Source organism: Oryzias latipes, chromosome 19 (genome assembly GCF_053564925.1).
Source record: "Oryzias latipes strain Hd-rR chromosome 19, Olatipes_Hd-rR_3.1".
NCBI lineage: Eukaryota > Metazoa > Chordata > Actinopteri > Beloniformes > Adrianichthyidae > Oryzias > Oryzias latipes.
The window spans coordinates 5939736-5958567 of NC_136255.1; the positions used below are offsets into that span (position 1 = coordinate 5939736).

General features: G+C 43.0%; 1 protein-coding gene across 1 annotated transcript in view; it reads left to right on the forward strand.

Moving 5' to 3' along the window:
* The window catches only part of crhr1 (corticotropin releasing hormone receptor 1), a 201654-nt gene that overhangs the window by 56830 nt on the left and 125992 nt on the right, over positions 1-18832 (forward strand). The window contains exon 5 of the mRNA XM_078938018.1: positions 5538-5623. Within this exon, the coding sequence (XP_078794144.1) occupies positions 5538-5623 (86 nt within the window). The remainder of the gene's footprint in view (positions 1-5537; positions 5624-18832) is intronic.

Consider the following 18832-nt stretch of genomic DNA (forward strand, 5'->3'; position numbering starts at 1 on the left):
TTGTGAATTTTTTATGTTGCAGCCAGCTGTTTTGATTTATATCCTATGTTATTATGCCGGAACAGACTCAACCCATGAAGCCCTGAAATATGTCTCTATATCAGACCCGGGGAGGGGTTTGCATCACACACTTCCCTTCCCAATGTGACTTTTTTTTTTTTTCCAAAGAAAACAAATGGAATTTTAGCGTCCTTTACATGTATAAAGAATATCTGCCAATGGGGTAAGAATTTGTGACTAACTTCTAAGAGGCCTGTTTTTGCAGTGAAAGGAAAAACTCTGAGATTTGTTTTTAACTCTTGAAGTTTTGTGTTTTTGATCTCCTAATGGGCAAAGCAAAGACTTCTGATGGATAGGTGAACTAGTAACCATTGCAGACTGAAGGACGACCAACAAACAGGAATTTTTAAATCGACCACATTCCCTGACTGCAAGAGATTTTACTTACAGGGAGGCATGAAGAGAAAGACCTTAAAGATCTTTGTGAGGTACATTTACTCCAGGGCTTTTTTAATCTGGAGCGTTTGGGTTGGTGCTGGAGGTCTCACAGAGAGTTGCTGAGTCTGGCACCTTTCAAAAAAAAAGGCCATTGTGCGAAATCAGATGACCAGGAAAAGAAAAAATGGCAAATGTCTTCTTTTAAAGCTCCAACACGCCTGATGCAAATGCAAATACTCAACCACAGAAAAACCCAGAGTGACTTCAATCAGATGAGTTAAATCTGTGCTGGACAGAGGCTCACGACCACCTGATCAGATGTTAAGGCGAGGTTTTGAGGTAGTGCAGACACTATTCCTAAAATAATAGGATAACAGGGTTTTCTCCTTCCTGAAGTTTTCATTTTTTCTTTGTCAGTCTTGTTTTGGTCAATGCTGCCCCCAAACAAGCAGCTATTATGCCTGTGTTAACCCTTGTGCTCCTAGATGACCCCACTCTTACATTGACGTGTTCTTCCTACCATAACAAAGGTGGATAAAGGTGGAAAGATTTCATGTAATCTATGGACACCAGTGAAGATCACAAATCATTGAAGAAAAAAGGTTCAGAGCACTGTCTAGTGCAGGGGTCGGGAACCTATGGCTCGCGAGCCATATATGGCTCTTTTGATGATCACATGTGGCTCGCAGACAAATCTTTAATTATACTTTTTTTTTCATTAGACCAGTCCTTCTCGGCTGCGATGCGATGCCAGAGGCGCGCAGTAGTAGCGGTGCTTGGAGAGAAAAATCTGCGCCAGCGCTATAAGTTTACAATTATCTATAATTTCACAGAGTTTGTACCAACTGGAAACCTGTGAATTGCCGTGCCTAAAAGTGCGCGCTCCCGTCTCTGAGAAAGAGCACGCAGTTGCGGGGACGGGATGTGTGAGGAAGAAAGCAGGGGGGTGGGGCTGAGGTGTTGTGGGGACAGGTAGCAGGTGAACCGCGCAGGGATTGTAAAAACGTAAAACCCGCTGCCCGTCACTCACTGCGGCGTGTGACTGTGTGTTTGGCTCCCCGTCTGCATGTGATCAGTCTTTGTCACATCTACAGAACATTCAGACCTAAGATCACGTTTAAAGTCTCAACGCCTGCATGAAGCAGAAACTCACCACGTACCAACCAGACTAGACCATCAGCAAAACTACCACGAGAAATACTCATCATTTATTAGCAACAGAATAACAATGTTATTAAAAAGAATCCACAGACTTATTGTACTTTAAAAATGTTGAAATTACATCAAATGCACACATTCACTTGTATATTTAGTATTAAACATATTGTCGCGGACTGAGTTTAACTTTGCTGTTGGGCCGCGTTAAAAGTTCTGGAGTTCATTGACCGCATCAAGCAGAGATCTGATTGGCTCTCAGTTCTGTCGCTCAGCCTGTTGTTAGGTAGTTTGGACCAATGGGGTTCAGCTATGGGCAGTGAGAGAATATAAAGTTGGTAGAAGCGCTCTCATCTCAGCGGGAGAGATTCAGGAGCTGCTGAATTAATTGTACGGCGTTTGTTGCGGTCTGCAGTAACCAGAATAAAGAACCTTAAAAGAGGTTAAGTCTCCGTGCCTCAGTGTGGGAAAGGGACACTACATTATTGTATGGCTCTTTCGAAATTACATTTAAAAATATGTGGCGTTTATGGCTCTCTTGGCCAAAAAGGTTCCCGACCCCTGGTCTAGTGGGTCTAGATGACCCAACTACCAATGTTAAAATGCCTAGGACAGCATAAGGGTTACACTGACCAGACTTTGGTGCGGTGCAGTATGAAAGCAAAACAAACCAAGTGTTGCTCCCAATAGCTTAGGATCTACCAGCCTTTCCTGGTCTGAATTTTCAACCATTCTATTATTTTCTTTAAAGACCCACTCAAATGAAAAAAGTGTTTTTGGTGTTTTTAACATACTCTTTTTTCTGATAATGGAGAAAAATAAATTAAGCAAAAATTGCATGTTTTTTTTATTGTTGTGAATCAGGAGCAGACTGTAAAATGTACTTTGAAAAAGATCTTATTTGTGACATAGTAAATCATCTTGCAGACAGCTAGATCCATGAACGTCTTTGTTTTTTCTCATCTGAGCTGGAATCTGGATCCAAACTGTACCACTGGAGCTCGCCATTTTTGCTGCACTCCGAATGTTAGGTTGGGGGTGTGAGGAGCTGTAAGGTAACAGAAAAAAAAGCAAAAAAGGAAAAAGAAAGCTCCTAACGAAGGGGCGGGGGGGCCTATATTGCACCCCAGCAGTGGCCCCACCCACAACTCAGAGGTGAATTTGTAGCTAACCGCTGCCGGTCTGCAGAAACTATGTCCAAGAAAATGACACAGGTTTTAGGTTTTAATGGGCTTAAAACAGCTTAACCATAATTAAAACACGCTGGGAACGCTTTGAACACTTTTTAATTATACAAATAAAAACAGAAAACAGATTTTGTCTCTTTAAAGTCAGGTGAAAATCATGTTTTTTGAATTTTTGACATGTACATCCATTTTTCTTATGAATGACAACAAATGCAATAACAAATCTGAAGTCACAAAAAATGTTGCGCTGAAGTCGCGCTGTTGCCAGACCGCACTGCACATGTCGTTCAAATCGCACTACTGGACCTCAGATTGCATCTGTACCATTGACCTAACTCTGAAATTGGCCGCTTCTGCCTCGCTAATCGAGTCGGTGTGAACGCAGCTTAAACATAACCCTTAATCCTAAATGTAACCCTTCCTCTGGGTCCGTGCTGCCAAGAAAAAAGTTCAGCACTGGCGGCGCTTTTTTTGGGAAATTACGTGCTAATAGTCACTTGCTTTGTAAGTAAAAAGCTCAATCGGCGTGTGCTAGCATCAAATCAGTTCTGTGAATTCCAATACAGTAATCCCCCGCCCATCCGTGGTTTAATATTCGCGCCCCGCCCATTCGCGGGTGGCCGCAGATGACGTGACGTCACAAGCGTGAGGCGCAGAACAGCGCTCATTCCGCGAAATTTGAAAAACGATTTACTGTGTACTTTACTGTAAAGTATTGTTACGCGTTTAAGATGCCATCCAAACGCCCTGCATCATCTCCAGCTTCTGGAAATGAACTCAAACGGCAGAAAAAGGTTCTGACTCTGCAGAGCCACTGGCTCTGGGAGTTTTAAAACAGCGTCAATTGTTCGCGGATTTACGTTATTCGCGGGGGGGGGTGAGGAACGTAACCCCCGCGAATACGGGGGGATTGATTTTAATTCAGAAATAAATAATTACACGATGAATCGCATATTTATCGTTATCGCGATATCAAGCTGTGCAATGTGCATATTGCAAAAGACGGCAAAAATGGCAATAAATGGTTACTTTAAATGTGCTAAAACAATCGCAGCTTAAAGTATTTAACGAATCAAATAAATCCTTTTTATGCATTTGACCAATCAGATGAAGCCCTTTTATGCTTGATGCTCGTCTCCCATGTAGACTAGTTTCATTAGGAGTATAATTTAAGTTATGTTGACTCTTGTTTAAATTAAACTGCAGTGAAACGGAAATTATGTTTTTGGTTGTTTTGCTATTTGTTCAGATATTGCAAGTTATATCGTCATCACAATAATGATCACTAATACCTCATTTCGGTCAGCCCTAAATTCAAAGCATTTTCATGAGTTTATCAAAGTTCTTTTTGGTGTGTAATTGTATTAAACAGCAGAGTCTGGTTCACACATTCACTTTTTCATTCACCACATTGTTCCAAAAGTGACAATTTGGAACCAAAAATATGTTTTCCCCGTTTCTGTTTCGCTAAAAATAACCTTGAGAATAGAAACTGTCAGTCGGTATCATTTAAGACCCCCTGGTTTCAAGCTCCACACTAATGCAAGACAGGGCTTGGCAAGGGTGGAGCTGCTCCGCTCAGCATCAATGGCCACGCCAATGTAGGTGAGATTTTGGAAACAGTGGCTTCAGATAAACAGGAAATAAAGCTTTTTAAGACATTTAATTTGTGGGATTTTGGTTAAAAAGGTCCAAATCATAATCAAAACACCACTGGGAACATTTTTTTTTTAAAACAACTGCCGTAGAAGGACTTTAAACATCTTCAATGTCACCCATCTTAAACTTAAAGGAAAAGTGCTTCCCTGTAGAGGTAAATCTGAGTTCCTTTCCCCCATCTCCTCCATTACAGTCCTTTCAGTTTCTGAGGATGCTCTGATTGCTGCTCAAGACAGTTAAGACAACGCCTGCTCAAAGGTACTTAACGCAACCTTCTGAGAAGAAGGAAAAAGAAACGAAAGCCCCAAAATGTTCCTTTCAAGCTCTGGAATGCTTTTATTTGATGTTTCTATCTGCATCAGAGGCTGGGAAATGAAGGTTACCGAGCACATTGACAGTTCTTTCAGGACTGTCAGAAACCCCTGTGGCTTGGTGCTTTAACAGCTCGCTCACAGACTGTCAGCTGGAGCCACTCACCTGCTCTCTGGCAGAGCTGCTCAGAAGTGTGTCTGAAATGGCCCTAAAGTTGCTTTTATGTCAAATTGGAGCCTAATATTATAGCTAGAAAGGAATTTTTTTTATTTTTCTTATATTTTAAAAGTGAAAATAAATTTGCTTTTCAGCAAATGTGGTTAAAATGTACAATTTTCATCTATTATTTTATGGTGCCATTGCTTCACGCAGTGTGAAGAAAATTTAGATTGATAACGTTTGACTGAGTCATTTCTCCATTTTGACAAATCAAAAGAGATTTTCTTCTGACAGCTTGACACATCAGCAAAGAGGCTCAGAATCCAGGTTTATTGCGGGTCACTCATCGATAAACAGGGCGGTCACGAAGATAGTGACAGAGCTTTTGTCCAAAGTGGCAGACTCTGCTGACATCAAATGTGTGAAAAATCACAGCTTTGAGACCAACTCTAATGATTTCTCTCCCAATTAATCTCAAAAGCAGAAAAGGTCAAAGCGCCACGGCGGATCAGACAGGAGCCCAGAAACTGTATTTTTTTCAAACAAGAAGCCAAATTCAGCAGAAAATGACAGAAAAAATGTCTCCTCTTTAACTAAGAACGTTGTGTTTCTTCTGTTCTCTTACAGATAATGTTTATAGGAAATGTCTGGCTAATGGCACCTGGGCACTGAAGGGAAACTACTCCATGTGTAAGGCCATCCTTCACGAGGAGGTAAGACTTTCGTTGTGTCCTGATCACCATTTTGCAGCACTGTAAGGTGCCTTAGTGCGCTTTATAATCCGTGTATCCTCACATATTAATCAATTCTGATTGTGCTTAGCAAGTTTTGGAAGTACATGTCGCTCTGACAAAATGTCAGTCTGTAAGGTGTGTTTGTGAATACGCAACGAGGCTAGTGTGTAGCGGCACTGATTTGTGTTTTTTTTACATTATCAACAAGGTTTAGGTTTGCATAGTTAAAGTAGCATCAGTGTTTTTATGTGTTGCAAACAAGGCTGGGATTAAGCATAGTCACGGTAATATTCCTTTTAGGGGTAACAGTCTTTTTTTTACGTGTTGCAAACAAGGTTGGGTGTTATTGTAAGTGTGCTATGGCTGACATGTGGAGTTGTTGGACTGTGTATTTTTATGTGACAGTAACTAGGTTGGGATTTATGGGTATCCTGAATACACTAACCCTAACGGAGATAATGTGTAGTGTGTTATAAAGAAGTTCTAGAGCAGGGCTGCTCATTCCTGGTCCTAGAGATCTACCACCCTGACTGATGTTCCACAGTCAGATGTCTCCACATTCTGATTGAATGGACACACCTGGTCCAGGTGTTCAGCAGCAAGCAGGACAGGGCGAGCTGGACAACAGTCAGAGTGGTATGGTTGCTGTGAAGGCAGTTAATAAAGTGACTGACGTAAGGGATTTTTAGCTCACTTAATGTTATTTATGATTCGGTTCGCCTTATGTGTGACATGAGTTTGAAAACAGACCAGTCATTGATGGTGCCCCCTACAGTGCAGGAAATATGGCAATACCTCAATGATCTTTTAAACAGAAAATATTCATCAAAGCAGAGGCAAGGCGAGGAGCTGAGCCAGCAGCAATCTAACACTTGGGTTGGTTTCTCCCCGAGTGCGGTCTTAAAGGCACACTTACAGGAGTCTGCTTCAAAAGCCCAGTGAATTTTCCAGACGTGCTCTTCGATGAGGCTTCAGTGTTACGCTGCCTCGGGTTACGGATCTGCTTTTAGGTGGAACCTTGAAATCTTCTTATCAAGCAGCAGTTCCTTTTTCCTTTTGAGCGTGTAAAAAGCGCTTCATGTCTAAATTTTTTAAAAGACGTGGCAGGAACAAGAGTTTTCCTGCTCCCTGGAGCGTGGTCCTGCTGTGCTCCAGTTTACCAACCATTCACATGTTACAGTTGTTTGCTTGTTTGCGTGTATTGTTTGTGTTGTGATTATGATGAGTGCTGTTTTTAATCGGGACTGAGCCGCCGCCTGAACACTCTGACCCAAATCAAACCAGAACAATTAGATATCAGAGGCATTTGGATGTAAAAGGAGGCATTACGCGACGGAAACATGTGATTGTACATGTTTGCTCGACCTGACCATCTGCTGAGACCGATTTATGAATATTTTTAGATGATGCAATCAACTCATCCTGAATCTTGGGGTATATAGACTCGAATAATCCCCCTGAATCACATGGCAACGACACAACGAGCCACTTTCAGCCCATCGCTGTGATAATTACTGTACTCCATCAGTCCCTGCAGAGGATTTTAAATATTTAACGGTTTGAAATTGATTTTTTTGTGTTATTGTTTGTTTTTCATAGAAAACCAGTGGCTCACTGAGTCTTTTAAATGGATAATCTCTCCAGAACCAAATGCAGTTTTTATTGGGATTGTTGTCAGTTCGGATCGATACGCATGTCTTTGTTTTAATTAGCTCAATTAGCTTGAGTCTATTTGTGTTTTCAGAGTTTTCCTGTCACTGACCCGAGGCTGCAACACTGTTGGGGGAAATAAAAAGGCTTTTAAACTGTTATAAAGGAGCTGTAATTATACTGCTAATAATATAAACAGGAAGGTTTCATCAGGTTTAATGCAAACACATTCATTTATTTCAAACTGTTGAACCATGTTTGATAAAGTTAAGTGACAAAAAGGCCAAATTCAAATGTTAGTCTTTTTATTTTATTTTAAATCTTTTATCTGAAGTCTATTTGTGTGACTTTTTTTCCAATTCATCGTGTTAAAAACACGAATATATTGAATGAAGCCGATTTGACTCCCTTTTCTTAGGAAATTCCTCTCCTGGGTTAATCAATGACGGCTACAGCCTGACAAGATCAATCTGGTTATTTTGGTCTCCTGGTTATGCAAAAATAAATAAATAAATAAAATTACTAATTTATTGAAATGTTTCTATTTCCTTTTAGTAAATGATAGTATTTAACGGCACAATACCAACGTATTAAAAACAAATCCATACAAGAAAATAAAATAAATGAAGCAAATGACACTTACTTTCCTTTTTTTTTTTAAAAAAAAGGGGGGAAAGGGTCACATGTCGTTGCAGAATAAAACACGCTTTGACCATAACAGATTCACATAATGCTGTTCTGACAAATATGGTGAATTTCCATTTAAGAATCAAAAGCACAGTAAGAAAACATTCTAATCACATGTGTGTTTTTACGTTTTTGCAGCTTTTGTTCCTAGCTATGTATAAGTTCCAGAAAAATAATGGAAAACTCCAAAAAAAATGTATACAGGTTTAATGGGGTTTTTAGAACAATTAAATTTTTTAGAGATTTATGTCAAATTTCACTAAATGAAATTATGTGATTTCTCTTCTTTGTGACTACACAGCACAACAAATCCATGCCCATATAAGGGAATCCGAAGTAGTTTTCATGAAAAAAGTCTGAAAATATTCATAAATTATTCACATGTTTAAGTTTTTAAAACAGCTGCATTTCAAGGTGAACAAACACAAATATGACAAACATCTCTGTCGCCCTTTGTTTACCTCCAGTTTTTGCTGATTCATTCGAAAGGTGACACACCAAAAAAAAATGAATGAAAAATATACACTAACTTTCCATGTGAGCTCATCTAAAAGGACTAATCAGAGCGGCAAAGCCTAGTTTTGCAATCAGCTTGATCATGGAGGAGAAAATGTAGGTCTAGCCTTAAGAGCAAAGAGGGATTCTGCCTGCAGGACCCGAGCACAGAGCCGAAGATGCAGCTGAAGGGTCTTCCTTTGGATGTGCTCCTGGAAGCTCTGAGCCGAGACTCCTCCAGTCGGAGAGAAATGAAAAAAGATATAACTGTGAGGAAACATCCGAGCTGTGTCATTCTGAGCTTTTTCTGCGAGGAGAGGTTCTGGATTTAACTACAAGATTGGAGAAAAATGATCGTTTTCAGCAGAATTCTCCCTCCAGCAAAGCAAAGACGTGACAGTAATGTGACATTTACCATTCGCAAGGAAGCAAATAAAGAGTGTTTGATTCAATGTAATGTGTCTGTACAGTCTGCCAAAGCAGGAGATTAATGTGCTTCATCCTCCTGTGTAGCTTGCAGAGAGTGCGACCCCCCCCCCCCCACTGCATTCGACTGCATGTGTCACATTGTTGGTTTTTTGCTCCTTGGGGCCTCCTGGGTGGACCTCCGCTACTAATCTTTATGTTGTGAATGACTTACTTTTAGACCGTTAAGGGATAGACAACATTTCAGCTTTAAAGTCAACCCAAAAATGTCACTGTCAAAAGCTCAAGGTTTACGTTTCGGGAAGTCCCCCCCCCACTTCCTTTCCCCTATCTGTTTACGCACTCTCCCACCAGCTTACAGCCCCTCACAACCCCAACCTAACATTTGCATTGCAACAAAAATGGCGAGCCGTACAGTTATGAGCCAGATTTCAGCTCGGATAAGGACAACAAAGACATAAATAGATTAAGTCGTGTCTAAAGAAATAAGCTTCATTTTCTTTATATGCGTTCTGCCTCATCAGAATCATGCCACAAAAAACATGTTAGAAACACCATTTTCATTGGGGTGGGTCTTCAAGGATTGTTATCTGTGTTCCAAACTCCTTGGAGTTGCAGAGCAGAGGATTTCACAGTATAGCCATGGGCCTGTTGCCATGCAACCCCCCAAAAAATAGATTGATGAGTTCAAATCGCAGCTAAAACTTTGAAGATAATTCAAATTTTCTCATATCTTTTATCTAGCTTGCATTTTCTGCATCCTAAGCTGGCCGTCTCTCCCTGGGGGGACTCAGCCTTTAATGTGCATGGTGTCACGCTCGCCTCCCAATCACGGCAAATACCACAGATCCCGGCTCTGGTTCAGAGGTCTGACGAAAGGAGATTGTTCTTCAGAAATGAAATAGTTGTGTGGGAAAACTGCAGCAAGTTTGAACATTGAAAGAATATTGTTTCTGAATTGATGTCACTGGCTCCGACCATGCAGGACTCCCCCTTAAATCGATACTGAATTAAAAGTTTCTGGTATCTGGTAAGTGTGCAGCTCACGGTGCTGATTCTAAATGAGGCCCTTCTTATCGTCTGCTTGTTGTTTAGTGGTTTCATGGCTCTATGTGTGTTTATAAATAATTTTGATTATTTAAAGAGTTTTGACCTTTTGCTTTATTGACAGGAAGTCAAATATATCACACAACAGCATTCTTTGACTGCTTTCTTTCCTGGGCAGTGAAGGCATGCTCTCCCGTTGCAGTTATTTTTAGGTTGCAGAGCTGTGAGGATTAGCAAAGCGTGTTGAGTCGCACTGCTTTGTCAGAGCCTCTCTGGGTCTGATGCTCCATCGATCCTGCCAGAAGATGGATATGGAGTGTCTGACCTTTTAAAATTGTGATTTTTTTTTCTTCCCTTAGTCCTTCTTCCCCGTGAAATAAATCACAGAGCAGCAGCTGATCAGTGATTGACACAAAGTGAGAGCCTGAGGAAGTAGATTACCTGTAAAGTGTCTCATCTAAACTGGGGTTTAGGGACATTTACACAAGGATTGCACCAATCATCCTGCCTCCTTTTTCTCCCCCAAAGATTATGTAAGCACTGCATCTGTGGTGGCATGTTTTATATGTAGCCATGTGCAAAAATGAATACTTTCATATTTTCTTGTGTGCTCAAGTATAACATATTTATTTCCATGGAACAGTGGTTTTCTGTTTAGCTGCATATGTGGACGTAGTCATTTCCTGTGTGGCTTTATCTATGTCTTTCATGGCGGGACTTTTGAGGACTTTTGGCCTCACTACATTAATTCAGCGTGTTCACTGATGCCTGGCATTTCATTTTAGTTGACAATTCCAAAACCTTCTTTGTTTTTTCTCCAGACTTTATTGCAGATTCTCTGCTTTGGATCACTGTTCTGTCACCTCATCTGCACATGGAAGAGATTTAACTGTCAGACTTATGGTCTGGGGCTGCACAGTGGCACAGTGGTTAGCCTGAAGGTCCTGGTTCAATTCCCGGCTGGGGTCCTTCTGAGTGGAGTTTGCATGTGTGGATTTTTTACCGGGCACTCCAGTCTCCTCCCACTGTACAAAAACATGCTTCATAGGTTCATGAGTGAATTTAAATGTGAGTGCATGTGTGTGTGCAGCCCTGCAAAAGAACAGGTAACCTGTTCAGGTTGGACCCGCCTTTGCCCAACTGTGATTCATTGATTCATTGGGTTCTGAAGATAGATGGATGTTTAGTCTGATTCTGAATGATTTTTTTTTTTTTTTTGTAAACAGAGGGCTCATTGTTTACTATGTATCCTGCTCCTGCATCCTTTTGCCATAAAACAAACCATGAAGCCTCTGCCACTGTGCTTTACAGTGGGTGGGAAAAGTTGTGTAAAAATGATGTGTGGAGTTCAAAGCTCTGTTCACACTGCGCTCAGCAATGCGCATTTAAGCAGCCACTTTCAATAGAAAGCCTAAATAAACACGCGTATATCCATTTGTCAGGCTTCCGCCTTCACATTACCTATGCGAGTTTCTTTGACTGTCTTTGAACGCATGTTGAAAGTGAAACCAGCTCAAACTTTGACCAATGAGGGACTCGGATTTGTTGGGGACATAGGGACAGAGTCTGAACTTTGCTCTTTTAAGAGGCTTTCTTTAGTTGATTCTTTTGGAAATAGTTCCGCTGTTGTCTTCTTTGAATACAGGATGAGCTCTACCTGAGTTTGCAGTAAAGAGAAGAGAGATGCAGCAGTCACCAACACAACAGAACTTCTGAACTTACCCACTGATGTTGAGATTCTCATTGAAGAGACCTTTTAAGTTCTGTCGACATTAAAGCGCGGATCCAGGTTGCCTGCTGGGAAGATAAGCTGAGTGGTTCAAACATTTATTAGAAAGTTTTTTTTTTTTTTTGTTTTTTTTTTAACTTGTCCTGTCCAACAGCTAGGCAAACAGATGAGAGCTGAGGGCCTCTTGTGTTGGACATATTTTATTTTAACAAGAGGGGTTATTCATCTTCAGACAAACCAAAGGTATGTCTGAATAAACCCCTTTTGTAATTGAGGCCAAACTTTATTAATTTCAATCGTGTTTGAAAATCTTTGGTGTTGGACCGGACGGAAAAGGAAAGAGGGGAAGAAGAGAGAGGGATGTTAGAGAGAGGGGGGGGTAGGAAGGTGATAATAGGAGGGGAAGGGGGGTAAGACCATGAAGCAGCATAGAGCAGACAGGTTTACTGGTTGTTTATCGTTACGGTACGGTTCAAATGTAGTACAAAAAGGGCGGGGCCTGTTCACACACACTCAAATATTATCAACACACCTGCTAGCCGCAAAAATGTCCACATGTCAACATGTACACAAAACAGATAGTGTTCACGAACGCATACCTATGCCTTTAAACCAACTAGTGTGAAATCTTTCATTCATTCAATCATGCAAACTATTAGTGCAAAGGTGAGCTAACACCTGTGCTCAGGTGAGTGTTTATGTTCTTCTAAAATGGATGGTGGAATGTGAAAAGAAGGAGGAGGAGCGCCCAGCCACCCCCACACCCATACCCCCGCCGCAGCAGCAGCGGCAGCCGGAATTCCCCCAACGCCACACGGGAACAGGCAGGGAACAACCGCCCCCCGGGCGACCAAGACCGCCACCCAGGCCAGGGCCAGCAGGACCGCCGCGAGGCCCCCAGAGCCAGAGAGCAGGGAGGCGCAGAGGGAAAGAGAGCGCCGCCCCAGCCCAGCCAGGAAAGCAGCCCCCCGCCGCGCCGGAAGAGCCCAACGCAGGGCCCCACCGGAGAGGGACGCCCACAGCCCCAGACGAGCACCCCACCACCACCCAGGAGTTCCGGGCATCCCCCCGCCCCGACCCCAGGTACGAGCCAGGACCCCCCAAGGGAGACCCGCTCCGCACTCCAGGCAGCCACCCACCCGGCCCACGGTTGGTCCAGGTAGGAGCAAGGCAGGGGCCCGCCGCCCCCGCCCAGGAGGGGGGAACCCCGGGGAAAAAAGGGCGGCCCACAAGGGATGTTATAAATATGGCCCGACCAGGCTCGGCCATGTTGGAAGTTTGGCGGGGCCCAGCGCCCAGGGGCAAGGACCAGGACCCACCCCCCAGGGACACGAACACCCCCGGCTCAGGTGTAATATGAACCCCCCCACCGTGCGGAGAGAGCACCGCCGGGCCCAGGGAGCCGGCACCCAAGGGACACGGCCGCCATCGCCAAGGGGCCCGCACCCCCCACCAGGGAAGGGGTAGGGGACAGATGGACCCAGGTCCCATCTTCCTTGTAAAAAGTGTGTGCGTGTATGGGTGTTTGAGAGGGTGTTTGTTTGTGTGCATGTGTGTGTGTTTATGTTTGAATGTATATATTGAAGGGGGAGGGGTGTGTGTACTAAGGGGGGTGCAGTTAAAATTGGCGAGTAGGGCACTAAGGGGACATCTCCTGATTACTCACAGTGATGTCCCCTCACCCTCCACACCAAGGGGCCCTAAATGTCTAAGGTGCGGTTAAAATTGGCGGGTAGGGTGCCAGGAGGACATCTGCTGCTTGCTTGCAGTGATGTCCAAGCACCCCCCCTACCAAGGACCCTACATGTCTAAGGTGCAAATAAAACCGAAAGAGGGGGGGCCCACTCCATACGGCAACCATAGGAGGGGGGCCACTCCCAAGTAGCCCCCCCCCCCAAGGCGCATCGCAGGCTAAACCCCCCACCCCCTCACCCTAATATAAGGTTATATAAGGAAGGGGGTAAGTTGGGGACAGCTGGTAGACTGTCCCCCGGTGGTCAAACAGCCGTCCCCCAGCCCACCCCCAGCAAAGGGGCCAGGGCCACCCAGCCCAGGGGCCCACCCCCGGAGGCGCCGACACCCCAGGCCCGGCACCACCCACCCCACACAGAGAGAGAGGAGCCAGAAAGTGTCGCCCCCCCCCGGAGCAAGCCCAGGCCCCCACCCCCAGACGCCGGCCCTAGAAGAGCTCTGGTCAGGCCTCGACGGGACCGAGGAGGCCAACCGGCCGAGGCAACCACTGATTGCCTCAGCGGAGACCCCGACCCGCTAGCCCCCCCGACCCGTACTAATAATGGGCCCCCCCTCCCCCCCAGAACACCCCCCACAGGACAGGGCCGACAAGCCCCCCACCCCACCCCACCCCAGACCCCGCAGCCGAAGCGGGTGACACCCAGAGCGACCGGGGGCCCCGAGAGGGTCGTCCCGTCCCGTCCCAGAGCCAGGGAAGGGCCGATCCCAGCCCCAGGTGCAGATGGGCAGCCCATCCGGCGCCGCTGGGCCCCCCCCACCCGAGCAGGACCCCCCGCCAACCCCCCCCAGCACAGGCAAAGGGACCACCCCCCCAAGCCAAGCCAGACCACCACCCCACCCCCCCACCACGCACCCCCACACCCAAGCCCAGAGGACCACGCAGCCCCCCAGCCCGCCCCACCCAGGCACCGGACCCGACCCCCCGACCAACGGAGCCCCCCACCGCCCCCGCCAGGCACCGGAAGCCCCGACCCCCACCCCAAACCACGGCAGAAGGGCAAGGAGCAGCGACGACCAAGCCCTCCACCCCCTAAGTCATGGAGTCAACCACAGGAGACCAGAGAGACTGAATTCTTTCAAAGTTACTTGAGCTTTGGGCTGACATTTTTTGATATGATCAAACAGCAGATTTCTGTGTTGACTTATGTTTATATTTTTCTTGTTTTTCCAATTTATTAAAATAGTTTTTTTGGCAATACAAAGAGTTATGAAAATGATAGATGCTAATCCTTCTTCTAAATCGATGGCACTCATGTCACCAAGCACACAAAGTGACGGTGAGGCAGTGATTGAAACCTTAAGCCAGACTGATAAATCGGCACATACCTGCTGCCAGAGAGCCTGGACAGGAGTGCAGAACCACAGTGCGTGCATGTAGCTGTCGGGTAGATTATTATCACAGTGCTCGCAAATGTCTGAGTTACTGAGACCCATCTTGAACATCCTCTGTCCAGTGTAGTAAATTCTGTGAAGAGTTTTGAGATGGATTAGCTGCAGATTTGGACTTTTTGTCAGTTTAAAGGTGTTTAGACAAAGTTCTGACCAGAAGCTTTCATCTGTGCTGATGCTCAAATCTGCATCCCATTTTTTTGTTGGAAGGGCAATATTGTTATCTAAATTACATAAAAGTTTGTATATTTTGGAGAGAGTTCTATTCATTGAAAAATTAATCAGAGTGGTAACTACATCTGGTAGCTTTAAATCGTCGTCTTTAATTTTATACTTTTTAGTAATACTTGATTTAAGTTGCTGATATTCCAAGAAGTTATTTATTCTATGTTTGTCTTGAAGTTCCTGGGGGGTTATGAATCTTCTATCAATAATTACGTGCTCTAGTTGTTTTATGCCCCCTGCTTGCCAAGCTGGGAAGTGAATCATTTTTTTGTTAATAAGGATGTCCGGGTTGTTCCAGATGGGTGTCATTTTGCACGGTTGAATTGATGATTTTGATATTTTGAGAAATTCCCACCAGGCTGTTAAGGTGGCATTTATATTAATGCTTTTGAAACAATCCTGTTTTTTAACTGTTTGGCTAATAAATGGTAGCTGTGACAGGTTGATCTTTCCACATAACACCTGTTCCAAGTCTAACCATGATTTGGTTTCTGGATTATTTTTTAACCATTTTAAGATATATTGTAATCTATTTGCAAGAAAGTATTTGTGGAAATTAGGTAGTTCTAATCCTCCACAGCTTTTTGCAGATTTTAAAGTTTTTAGACTAATTCTTGCAGGTTTGTTGTTCCATAGAAAGCTTGATATGGATGAGTCTAATGTTTTGAACCATTTTAATGGCGGTTGTGTGGGAATCATTGAGAAGAGATAATTAACTTTGGGTAAGATTTTCATTTTAACCGTGGCTACCTTGCCCATAAGGGACAGAGGCAGGTTGGTCCAGCGTGTTAGATCGTCCTGTATGCTTTTCAGTAATGGGGTGTGGTTTAGCTGCACCAGTTCTGATAGTTTGGGGGGAAAGTAGATACCCAGATATTTGATATTTCCTGTTTTAACTGGAATTGTGAGTCTTTGTTCCATATTCCTGTTGAGTGGTAATAAAACAGACTTATTCCAATTAATGGAATAGTCTGATATGGAGGAGAATTCATTTATGATCATTGCTGTTTCATTTACAGAATGTAAATTCCTTAAAAACAGTAATATGTCATCCGCATAAAGACTAATTTTATGATGGCTGTGTTTGGTTTTTATTCCTATAATGCTCTCATTCTGTCTTATTGCTGCAGCTAAAGGCTCAATGAATATAGCAAAAAGAGAAGGAGAGAGTGGGCAGCCCTGTCTGGTTCCTCTTCCAAGAAAAAACCTGTTTGAAGTCTGTTTATTAGTTCTAACTGATGCATTGGGGTTGTGATATAATATTTTGATCCAATTGATGAATGCTTCTCCAAAACCAAACTTATGGAGGGCAGTAATAAGGAACTTCCAATTAACTCTGTCAAAGGCTTTTTCAGCATTCAGCGATAGTACCGTCATTTCCTGGTTTTTAATGGTGGCAAAGTCTATTATATTAACTAGTCTACGGACATTATCATCCGAGTGTCTGCCTTTGATGAATCCAGTCTGGTCGAAGTGAATTATGTGAGGAGTGATTTTTTCTATTCTCTGTGCTAGTGCTTTGCAGATAATTTTTACATCTGCATTGATTAGAGAAATAGGGCGATAGCTTGAAGGACTAGTGGGATCTTTGTCTGGTTTTAGAAGAAGAATTATGTTGGCTGAGTTCATGTTAGGTGGCATTGATTGGCTCTCATTAATAGATGTGACAGTTTTATAAAATGTTAATTTTAATTGTTAAATGTTAATTTATTAGAAAGTTTGTTTGAGGAATCCTCATTTCCTTTTGGGTTTTGGTTCCAGGTTATTGTCTGAGCATCTTTGTTCTTGAAAGAAAGTGAGTCTGTTTTGTTTTGGCTCTTTCTGCCGACCTAAGAGGGTCTGATATGATCCTGGTTTTGTCTGCCTCCCACCTCTTCTCTACCATCCTTTTTTTAAAGCCTCCTATTTGGTTAATGTATTTCCTGAAGTGTTTGTCAGCCTTATGCAAGTCCCATTTCAGGAATGATTGAGTTATCTCAGGGTTGTATTAAAGCACAAGTGAGCAGCACTTCTATGATCAGATCTTCATCTTCACTGTTCTGATCCAGCCTGTAAGCATCCTTGAAGGAGCAGCAAAGTGGTCTTAATGGCGTAGAGCCAGAAGCTATTAGAGCAGACAAAAAATAACAAGAGTCAAGAGTCAACAGAGATGGAAATGAGCTTTTTTAACATCATGTTATTGAGGATTTTTTAAATAGTTTTATCTAATGTAGTTATTAGCAGACCTGGCTATCACCAATAATTTCCAGATTAGATTCAATTCGATTCACCAGAGCCTGGATTAATTTGATTCACGATCCACTCGATTCTATTTGATTCCATTTTGAATTTACATGGCTTCCACATTTAGACATATTTAGATGGAACTATAAAAATAATGTATACATTTTTAATGATATTCATATTAATCTGATACCGTTCACATACTGTAAAATTGTAAAAAGGAGAAGCTCCAATAAAAATGTGCAGATCATTACGTTCAGCCTCTTCTGCAGGGCGTTTCAGTTTGCCCACTTGGTAGAGCTTGCGTTATAGAATTTCATTTTATTCCAGAAGATTTGAGCAAAAAACTGTGTTTTAGACCACAAATGGTTACTTTTAAGATATATTTACTTAAAAAAGTTTGGAAAATTCCTGCCTGTGAGGATATAAAGCTGTTTATTTAGTCAGGAATGTATGTTTAGGTCAAACGAGCGTTAGCATTAGCTGTCCCACGGGAAGTTCCATTATATGTTAGCATCAAGCAAGCAGACTTTGGCTTTACTGCTGCTATACGTTAGGTCACCGAAAAGGGAAAGGCATAAAAGATCCATCTCTACTTTTATGAATCGATTATGTAAAGGTTAATGGCCGACGAAGTGTGCATTATAAGAAATTAACACACGACGTGGAAGCCTGAACCGTCCGATGCAAAGCATTATTAGAGTTAATGCTGATAATGCATATCCAAGGCCATTAACCCCCTTTTGACATGGTCACTTACAAAAGAAATAAATATCTAACCAGTTTTTAGTCCTTTACTCTTGTTATTTTTTCGGTTTGGATCGCTTTTATGACAAAAAGCGCCTTGTCACATTACCGTCACGGACCTTGAGTGGAGCGGCAAAGGAAAGCGATAACTATGCTGATTGTCACGATGTGTTGAATAAAGCTTCACTTCAGAAAGAAAGTTCCCCTCTTACCGCTTGTTTTTGTCCAGAATATATAGCTAAAGGTTGTTTTAAAGAAGCCAGCTCAGTCACATATAACATTTAAGATATGTGACCAGAACTTCTTTTTAAAGCGTGCATTATCACTGTGCGTTGTGTAAGGGTTAATGGCCGACGAAGTGTTTATTATCACTTTTTAACGCATGATGTGGAAGCCTGAGGAGGATGGTTAAAAAGTGATAATGCACACTTCAAAGGCCATTAACCCGCTTATACCATGGTCACTTACAATGGCAAAAAATATTAACCAGTTTTTAGTCTTTAATTCTTGTTTTTTTTCCGATTTGGATCGCTTTTCTCACAAAAAGCGGACTATTTGTTACGTGTCGCGCCGCACCACCGCTGCAGTCAAGATTCTGCAACATATGTATGCTGATCTTTCCGATGGGTTGAATACAGCATCAGTTCAGAGAGAAAGTTCACCTCTTTCTGCTTGTTTTTGTCCAAATGATGGAGCAAAAGGTTGTTTTAAAGAAGCCGGCACAGTGATACAAAACATTTAAGCTAGGTGACCGGAACTTATTTTTTCACTGTGCGGTCATCCTGTGGTATAACACTTTTTAATGCACACCCAGCAGC